The following is a 10,334-nucleotide window of genomic DNA, read 5'->3' on the forward strand; positions in this document are numbered from 1 at the left end:
GACAATACTAAAGTAGATGGGCCAGTGCCATATAAGGCAGCTTCCTAATGATTGTGATGCTGATTCTCTGCCTTAAAGAAGAGAGAGGCATAAAAGATAGCCACACATTTCACACCTTGGCCGAGGCAGGCTCAAATTCTTTACTTAAGGCTTTCTGTTGGCATGGGGGGCATATCTTTTCTGCAGGTTTGGCAGTGTGGGGGCCAGCTGGAGATCATCCCCTGCTCCGTGGTTGGCCACGTGTTCCGTTCCAAGAGTCCCCACACCTTCCCCAAAGGAACTCAAGTCATCTCCAGGAACCAGGTGCGTCTGGCGGAAGTCTGGATGGACGACTACAAGGAAATCTTCTACAGAAGGAACCAGCAGGCCTCCCAGATGGCTAGGGAGGTATGTAAGCCAACTTCCCCTGGAAGTTGCTCTGAAGGATCAGGAGTGCCCGTCCCTTGTTTTCAAGCATGTATTTAGAGCAGCCTTCCTCGGTTTTTGGAGTCCATGCTCCATCAGCCGCAGCTAGCAGAGTCTATGATCAGGGTTGGTGGGAGTTGCAGTCCAAACATCTTGAGGACAACATTTTGGGGAGGTCTGATTCAGAGTTGTCGCATAGCGTCTTCTCATTTCTGTTTGTAGAGCTGATTCAGCTGTAGTGAAGAGGGTTCTCAAACATAGTTGCAGGGAGCCTCACCAAGGCAGGAAAAAGCCCTGCACAGTGGACGCTCGGGTCGCGAACGTGATCCGTGCAGGAAGCACATTCGCAACCCACAGCACCGCATCCGCACACGCGCTTGTTGCGATTCAGCACTTCTGCACATGTGCAAAGTGCGATTTAGCACATATGCAAGCGCTGAAACCCGGAACTAACCCGTTCTGGTACTTCCGGGTTCGGCGTGGTGCACAACCCGAAATCGTGCAACCTGAAGCGTCTGTAACCCGAGGTATGACTGTATGGGCATTTCATAGAAGCATAGAATTGTAGAGGTGGAAGGGACCCCAGGGGTCATCTAGTCCAGCCCCCTGCAATACAGGAACCTCAGCTAAAGCATCCATGACAGATGGCCATCCAACCTTTGCTTAAAAAACCTGCAAGGAAGGAGAGTCCAACCTCTCAAGGAAGACCGTTCCACTGTTTCAGTGGTTGGATGACTGAGAGTTGCCCCTCTCTGACCCCTGAAGTGCCAAGCATAGGCTGGGGAGCAGGGAGAGATCTGCTGGGGCCTTGCCAGGTGGTGGCAGTTGGGGGCAACTTACCCTCAAGAACCTCCAGAAGTCTAGAAAGGAGAGCAGTGCGGAGCTCTTCTGAGCCTCTGCAGACTCCTCATGCCTGGATGCAACTCCCAGGGCTAAGGCCTACCTTGGATTAGGGGCTCGCATCCAGGGTCGTCTTACCCATAGGCACTAGGGGTCCAGGGCACCCAGGCACCGGGCTCTCAAGGGCACCAGGCCGAGAGTCCAGGGGCCGAGAGTTGAGTCCAGGGAAGAGCCTGCCCATCGGTCAGAGCTCCGCGGTGGGCTCTTCTCCTGCGGCCAGCTCTGCGCTGCGAGTTCGGAGGAGACCGAGCCAGCGAGACGCTGAAGCAGCCAGCCAGCTCCGCCTCCTGCGTGCCTGGGACTGGGCAACTGGGGGGGCACTGGGCAGATCTTTCCACCCCAGCGCCGCATATGCTTAAGACAGCCCTTCTCACATCTTAAGCCATGGGTAGGCAAGCTAAGGACCAGGGGCCAGATGCGGCCCATTCGCCTTCTAAATCCATCCCATGGACGGTCTGGGAATCAGCGTGTTTTTACATGAGTAGAATGTGTCCTTTTATTTAAAATGCATCTCTGGGTTATTTGTGGGGGATAGGAATTCGTTCATTTCCCCCCAAAAAATATAGTCCGGCCCCCCACAAGGTCCGAAGGACAGTGGACCGGCCCCCTGCTGAAAAAGTTTGCTGACCGCTGTCTTAAGCAAATAAAAAAATAAAGTAAGGAATTGTTTGTTTTCATAATTCATTTAGAGATTTGGTGGGTTCTGCTGTGGGTTAAACCACAGAGTCTAGGACTTGCTGATCAGAAGGTCGGTGGTTCGAGCCCTGCGACGGGGTGAGCTCCCGTTGCTCGGTCCCTGCTCCTGCCAACCTAGCAGTTCGAAAGCACGTCAAAGTGCAAGCAGATAAATAGGTACCACTTCCGCGGGAAGGTAAACGGCATTTCTGTGTGCTGCTCTGGTTCGCCAGAAGCGGCTTAGTCATGCTGGCCACATGTACTCTGGCTCCCTCGGCCAATAAAGCGAGATGAGCACCGCAACCCCAGAGTCGGTCACAACTGGACCTAATGGTCAGGGGTCCCTTTACCTTATACAGGAAGGAGGGTGGGCAGTGATAGTGTCTCCTTTTTATGAACTGATACTTTTAAAACAAACAAACCATGCTGTGCCTTGTCAGAAAACGTATGGAGACCTCGCTGAGAGGCTTGAGCTGAAGGAGCGGTTACATTGCAAGAACTTCACCTGGTACCTACAAACCATTTATCCCGAGATCTTCATCCCAGACCTTACGCCGGCGTTTTATGGAGCTGTAAGTGCGGGTTTGGCGGGTTCATTGCCTGAGAGAGTTCTTTCTGGGCCACAGCAAAGGAGCATCTGGCCTTGCCTTCTATATCCAGCCGTGTTCCGCCAGATGCCTCAGAAACACCCCAAATTTTCCACTTGGCCCTTTCTTGGTTCATAATATATATTCTGCTGTTGAGGACATGACTCAGAATGCCAGTATCTGGTCCAGATGGTAGGCCTGTAAAACCTACATGTATAAACATTTAAAATTGCTTGTGTATTTCCAATCTTCCATCCCACTCCAATGCGACTAAGAGAGAAATTCTGGGAATAGGTTTGATTCTCCACCAAGTGAAAATGGTGCACGTCTTCACACATCGACTCATATCTTTTGTCCTGTGCTTTCCAAGCACAACACCATGCTTTAAAGCTGAAGCACAACAAAGGGCACTTCAGGTTTCCCCCAGACTGCCATTCAGCAGGTTTTGGGGGGTAAGCGCCAAGCCAGGAGGGGGGACCACTTGGACACAGAGCTTTAAAGCAGGGATCTATGCAGCAGAAAGGGAAATCTGGATGCGTCTTATTCGCTGCCCTTTGGCTTTGCTACATAAAGCAAACCCTTCATTAACCAGCCTTCAAAAGCTTTAATTTTTGCTTTGTCAATCTGTACTTCTCAGCTTAAGGGACGCAGGTGGCGCTGTGGGTTAAACCACAGAGCCTAGGACTTGCCAATCAAAAGGTCAGCGGTTTGAATCCCCGCGACGGGGTGAGCTCCTGTTGCTTGGCCCCTGCTCCTGCTGACCTACCAGTTTGAAAGCCCGTCAAAGTGCAAATAGATAAATAGGTACCACTCCAGCAGGAAGGTAAACGGCATTTCCGTGCGCTGCTCTGGTTCACTAGAAGCGGCTTAGTCATGCTGGCCACATGACCCAGAAGCTGTACACCGGCTCCCTTGGCCAATAAAGCGAGATGAGCACCGCAACCCCAGAGTCGGCCACGACTGGACCTAATGGTCAGGGGTCCCTTTACCTTTACCTTTACTTCTCAGCTTATGAACTCTTGACTCCTTCCTTCCCTCCAGTAGCGGAGCATATGCCTGCGCTGGCCAGAGCGGGCGTGCTCCCGAGGGGGGTGTGGTGCAGTGTGTGCCCTCCCAGGCACAGAATAGCCGTTCAGGGGCCCTGCAGCTGGGGATGGAGCGAGCCGCCCATGGCGAACATTCGGCACGCCACCTGCCTGCGACTCCCAAGCCTTCCCCAAGCTGTCAAAATGAAGGGGGAAGGGGGGAATGGCGCCGGCAAAGCGGTGCAGCTCCCCCTCTTACCTCGATGGCTCGGGGTAAGCTTGGGAGTCACGGGCAGGTGGCGTGCCAAATGTCACCCCCCTCAGTGAGGGCACCTGGGGCGGTCCGCCCCCACCGCCTCCCTTCCTAAGCCCCTGCTTTTCTCCCTCCCTCCCTCCGTCATTTCTGCTAAGGAACCAGTCTAATGGCCACTGTCTCCAGAACTTAGAATATTCTGATTTTAAACCTAGTGGGAGAGTTTTTGAAAATGTTGCAAAGGAGTGGTACAGTTTTTGTTTCTTGAGCAGGAACTAGGTATGCTAGTAGCTAGAAATGGAAGATAGATATAGTTGCTTTGAGAGAGGTAGGAGGTTAGTTGAGCTGAAGGGGGGGAATTCAGGACTGCACACTGCTTACAGAAAGGGTGCAGAGTGAACGGGGCTGTGTCTCTGAGTCTTTAGGCAAATTTGCACCTAGGTACTGCTTCTGGCTGTAGATGGACCCCTGACAGTGTTGGGTTGTTTTCAGATTAGAAATGAGGGTGCCAAACGCTGCCTGGATGTTGGAGAGAACAACCATGGAGGGAAGCCGCTCATCATGTACCCCTGCCATGGGATGGGAGGCAATCAGGTATGGAATTCATGAGAAAAGTCCAGTCTTATGGTGGAATCCAGCAAAACACTCCCATTTGTGCAACGAAACTTCCCTTCCTTCTCCTCTCATGCGCTTTCCCACACCCTTCTGGGGAACTGGAAAAAACCTCAGAACAGATTTAGTGGGTACACAGGGAAAGATGGAGATGGAGGGGATGTTCTACTGCGCAGCCAAAAGTCCTTGTGCAAATGGAACTGCTTCGTTGGACAGCATCCCATGTCTCTTCTCATGTCTGAACACACACCACAGGGCTGTGCTTTCAGGGACTGCAGTCTGGCAGTTTTGTGCTGCTCTATGATTTCAGGCAAACAGGTGCTTCTGTAGAGATAGTTTTGCACTGTCTGAATTACTTCCCTAGTATAAAGGGATGCAGGTGGCGCTGTGGTCTAAACCACAGAGCCTAGGGCTTGCCGATCAGAAGGTCGGCAGTTCAAATCCCCACGACGGGGTGAGCTCCCATTGCTCGGTCCCTGCTCCTGCCAACCTAGCAGTTCGAAAGCACGTCAAAGTGCAAGTAGATAAATAGGTACCGCTCTGGCGGGAAGGCAAACACCGTTTCCATGTGCTGCTCTGGTTCGCCAGGAGCGTCTTAGTCATGCTGGCACATGACCTGGAAACTGTATGCCGGCTCCCTCGGCCAGTAAAGCAAGATGAGTGCCGCAACCCCAGAGTCGTTCACGACTGGACCTAACGGTCAGGGGTCCCTTTACCTTTACCTTCCTAGTGTAAGAGCTTACCCACATTTTTTCCCTAGGTTTCCATTTTAAAACAGAAAAAAGAACACTGCATTAATCAAAATACACCTTCTACAGTCATACCTTGGATCTCAAACGGCTTAGTAGCTGAACAAATCGCCTCCTGAACACCACGAACCCAGAAGCAGGTGTTCTGGTTTGCAAACCTTTTTCGGAAGCCAAATTTCTGACGCGGCTTCTGCGGCTTTTGATTGAGTGCAGGAAGTTCCTTCAGCCAATTGGAAGCCGCACCTTGGTTTTCAAACGGTTCCGGGAGTCGAACGGATAAAGTTCGACAACCAAGGTACAACTGTATAGACTTGTTCCCCAAAACAGTTGAGAACAGTTTTACAAAACTAGAAAGGGATTGCCTACCACTTTGTTTTGCATCCACGTTTTCTTGACGTGTAAAAATAAACCGCTCTACCCCAGAACAAAGCAAAAGCCTGACTCCTCTCAATTGCTTTCTGATGAGGAAGGCATCTTAGCAACTCCCCGGTGGCTGTTCTTTTGTGTTTTGTCGTTCTCAGTACTTTGAATACACATCCCAGCGAGACCTGCGGCACAACATCGGCAAGCAGCTCTGCCTCCGTTCCAAGATGGGACCCGTGGAACTGGGAGACTGCCACTATACAGGGAAGCACTCCCGGGTGCCGGAAAATGAAGAATGGGAACTGACTCATGTGAGTGCTTTAAGTTATAGACATATGTAGATTTCAGAGCGGCGGGCTTTTCTCTTGCTCTCGGAACCCCCGTTTTTGCCCCCCCCCCCATCAGTCATCCACTGCTTGCCAGACAGACATTCCTTGCTGCTATGGCTACAGCCTGGCCTGGCCTGGCCAAAGCACATAATGGGCAGTTCTAGTCTGCCATTTTTTTCTGGAGAGCAGGGAGTTCCTTCTGAGAGCAGCCACTGAATGTGGGCTTGGGGTGTGCTGTAATGAGAAGTTGCAGCAGCCACCACAAAGGAGGCTCTGACGAGCCCTCTTGGCATTCTGGGAGCCGCTCGCCCCCACTACTTTGAAGGGGAAATGGGGAAGAGAGAGAACTCCATTTTCACAATGCTATTTGTTTGCTGGGTTGTTCCATGTTTCTCTAGCACAGGCATAGGCAAACCTGGCCCTCCAGTTGTTTTGGGACTACAATTCCCATCATCCCTGACCACTGGTCCTGTTAGCTAGGGATGATGGGAGTCCCAAAACATCTGGAGGGCCGAGTTTGCCTATGCCTGCTCTAGCACCTGGTGTTGTGATGGTCTCCAAAAAAAAAAGTCATTCTAAAAATTCATGGAGGGGCGAGTCTCTCAATGACTAACTAGTATTTATTAATTTATTCCATTTATATCCTGTCCTTCCTCCCCAGGGAGCCCACTAGAGCCAAATGAGCTTAGCTAAATAAGCATGGATGCTTAATAACGTGTCTGAAAATGGTTGATGCCAAAGACAGGGTTTTAATCTCTCTTTAAACAATAGGGCTGTGATGAAAAACACTGGAATTAAAATGTTTCTGGCTCTTGTTTTTTGGAGGAGGCAAGTGAGACTGCAGGACTCCAGGATGATTTTATTTGTGGGGTGGCCATATTCACAGTATTTTGGCAACGGCGAGTTATGCTGACCAAGGTGCTAAGGATAAGGAGAGACTTTTCAAAAAATAAAAAATAAACTTTCAGAATTGGGGGAAATGCCAAATGAGCCACAATTCTTCCCCACGAACATGCTTCTGGGATATTCTGGTCTTCAGGGGAGTGCAGGAAGCTGTAGCCACTCTCTGACCACCCAAAGAACTCCTGTCTTGTCCCTTGGCTGCTGCTGTCCATGGTAGCAGCAACAAGAGTTAACATATTCCTTGTTAATGGTTGTTTGCCACAAACAACAACAAAAACCTGACTTGAGTGGTGGATATTTTCCCCACATTCAGTCAAGAGGGGAGAGGATGCTTTTGCAATGGTAAGTGTACCCCCCCTTACTTCAGAAAGACTGCAAATATTTCCCCTCCACCACCCCCAAAACCAATGAACTTTGTCCCCAGCAAATACCAGGCAAATTTCAAGAGGGGCTGCCCCCAAAGAATTGCATATTCCTAGAGTGCTGGACTTCCTTGGAAGCCTTGTGAGCTATAGGTAAAAAAGTAAAGGGACCTCTAACCATTAGGTCCAGTCGTGACCGACTCTGGGGTTGCGGCACTCATCTCGCCTTATTGGCCGAGGGAGCCGGCATACAGCTTCTGGGTCATGTGGCCAGCATGACTAAGCCGCTTCTGGCAAACCAGAGCAGCGCACGGAAACGCCGTTTACCTTTCCGCTGGAGTGGTACCTATTTATCTACTTGCACTGCATGCTTTCGAACTGCTAGGTTGGCAGGAGCTGGGACTGAACAACAGGAGCTCACCCCGTCGTGGGGATTCGAACCGCCGACCTTCTGATTGGCAAGCCCTAGGCTGTGTGGTTTAACCCACAGTGCCACCCACATCCTTGAGCTATATGTACAGAAGTATAATATCCATATATCCCACTCTGTGAAGATACAGGGAAAATCTATCAGCTTTGTGTTCTCCTTTTCTAATTGCTCATAGGAATCTCTCCTACTTCTCTTAGGGATAGAATACTCGGCTTGGATGGACTTTGGAGTGATCTAAGGCAATGCTCTTCTTTTTTTAGGATCACCTTCTTAAAAATGTGGCATCTAACAAATGTCTGTCTGCAAGGGGAGAGCATCCTTCCATGGCTTCCTGCAACTCTGCAGACCCCCATCAGCTTTGGTACTTCAGCTAAGCAATCCTGGCCAAGACCACGTAGCCTGTTGCCAACGTCCTCTTGTGAAAGTTTCTGGACTCTTAACTCCACTATCAAGAAGACAGAGGACAAGTTCAGAGAAAGGAGGGAACCCAGTCAAATATGCTGCGTAATCACACTTGACTTACAAAACACTTTTGTGCCTTTGTGGGATGGGATGGTCAAAGAGGACACAGCAAACTGTTGGTGTATCTTTAGTACTTCTTAATTAAGTAAAATTCCAAGCTGGTGAGTTTGCCCTTTAGAGTACCATAAGTATTGTTAATCAAAGCTCCATATTGTGAGACGGACAACAACGGTGGTTTTATTTTGCAGTAGATTTAAAGGGGGGGCATTGATAGGATGTAAAATATTTTTTCCTCTTAACTTTTGTATGCTGTGAGCAGCGTAGAAAGTAGCAGCTTGCGGAGGTGCAGAGCCTGTCCTAAGAAATAGTTTACCTGTGGGGTAGTTTAGAAAATAACTGATGCCAAAGATAAGAATGACTTTAAACTCTGTTACATAGGAAAAGCATCTTCTGACCACACAGAGACTGTGGAAGGAGAAACTGCATTGTAAAGACTTTGGGGGGACATTTCTAATAGTTTATCATCTGTGTTTCCCCCCCAAAAAAAAAGATCTTGCACACAGATGCAGTGCAGAAACTGTTGTCCCCCCCAAGTTTCAGTAGGTCAGGACTGCATTTTACAATATTGGAACACTGGAGTGTGGTATTGTTTTGTGGCTGAAATCTTCACCTTTTTGCACAGCCCGTTGCCAGTGCCTTACCTCGTCAGGCCTCTCACCATCGTGCTGCAAATAAGTCCCTTTCTCTCTTTTCCTCAAGGCAGCTTAATCCCTTTACCAAAGAGGGGAGATGTACTCCCTGGACCTCAAACAAAGGAATGGTGGAAGGGTAGCATTTTTGCTAGTCCCTTCCTTACGACTCCCAGTGTCAGGGACCTGGTCTGCCTTTCTGATCGCTGCAATCCAGACCTCCAGAGGCCTTTGACATGAACTTGACCCCCTCCCCACCTGTTTGTGTAGTCTGCACGGTTTGACAACTTCCTGATCCTCTCATTACCTTGATTGTACACTGCGATGCCTTAGAGCGAGGAAAGCTGCTAATGTGCCTATATTTTTTAAGACCAGGTGGAGAAGCTACTTGCTTTGAGGGAATGGATGCTGCAGAAACCTGCAGAATCACCTTCATGGATGGGATTGTTGAGACTACCCAACAGGGAATGAGTGTGTGTGTGCCTGTCTTTACAAAAACACCTGCTGAAGTAAATTAGTACATGATATACTGCTAGTTGCAGTTGCCTGATGGAGCAAAACCCTGTTTTCCTCATTTGTTTTGTATGCTGTTAAGAAAAATAGCTTATTTGTTTTTGGGATGTCACTGGAGGTGGGGATTTTTATTTTTATTTTCCAATGCAAGCCCGAGATGCTATTCAGCCACAAAGCAGCAGCTTCGTCGTGACTTCACAATGAGCCTCTTCTTACCCATAGCTTGATTAGCTATTGCACTGTCCATTTAATGCAAAGTGTAGAGATGAATTTGAAGGAAAATGTACCTCCAGAACATCCTAAGAATTGGGTGTTTTTGAGCACACTACACTTTAAAAGCCGTTTGTTTGTGGGGGTTTTTGAAGAAAGACCAAAGGTGCTGACTGTTTCTCTAGATTTTGAATGCAGAAGGTGACATTGGTTTTCCCGTTGTGTTCATTTCCAGGAAGGCTTTAGCTGAAAGGCAAAGACCTGCCTTGGTAAATTACAACTGGAAATAATAAAACTTAAAATTCTATTTTACAAGAGAATCTTGTGTGACTTTGCTTCCTTTCAAATTGCTCTTGAACAGTGTGTGTGTGTGTGTGTGTGTGTGTGTGTGTGTGTGCTCTTGAACAGTGTGTGTGTGTGTGTGTGTGAGAGAGAGAGAGAGAGAGAGAGAGAGAGAGAGAGAGAGAGAGAGAGAAATAGCAGGCTAATGTTGGAAGCTGCTTTTGAGAAAAATATTAGCTTCAGGTCTTTCCTTTGATCAGTCATGGACTCCAAAATACAATAAAATACATTATTTTGTATGGGTATATCAGACCCCATGGAAGTAGGGTGTTGCTCCCTTACTGCCACACAACGAACTTCTTAATTGCTTCTGAGTATTTCATATCTTGAGTCAAACATTGGAGGATATTTATACATAAGCCATTGGGGTCTGTGGAGAGATTCCAAACTGGCAACCATTTTCCTGCCCTTTTATCTCCAGAACCATTAATTTTCATGCGGTTGTCAGTGACCACAACATTTATCAGCAAAAGGGCACAGGACAATATATGTGTGGGACGTATTTTCATACATCCAAATAAGAAC

General features: G+C 48.7%; 1 protein-coding gene across 3 annotated transcripts in view; it reads left to right on the top strand.

Moving 5' to 3' along the window:
• GALNT6 (polypeptide N-acetylgalactosaminyltransferase 6) overlaps positions 1 to 9,787 on the top strand; it is a 64,177-nt gene extending 54,390 nt beyond the window's left edge. For all 3 annotated transcript variants that reach the window (XM_083484578.1, XM_083484577.1, XM_083484579.1), the window contains exons 7-11: positions 187 to 387; positions 2,421 to 2,552; positions 4,338 to 4,439; positions 5,728 to 5,880; positions 7,854 to 9,787. In XM_083484578.1, the coding sequence (XP_083340704.1) occupies positions 187 to 387; positions 2,421 to 2,552; positions 4,338 to 4,439; positions 5,728 to 5,880; positions 7,854 to 7,967 (702 nt within the window). In that variant the 3' untranslated portion in view covers positions 7,968 to 9,787. The remainder of the gene's footprint in view (positions 1 to 186; positions 388 to 2,420; positions 2,553 to 4,337; positions 4,440 to 5,727; positions 5,881 to 7,853) is intronic.
• The last annotated feature ends 547 nt before the right edge of the window (positions 9,788 to 10,334 follow it).

This window comes from Podarcis liolepis (assembly GCF_965112155.1).
Source record: "Podarcis liolepis genome assembly, chromosome: 2".
NCBI classification, from domain to species: Eukaryota; Metazoa; Chordata; class Lepidosauria; order Squamata; family Lacertidae; genus Podarcis; species Podarcis liolepis.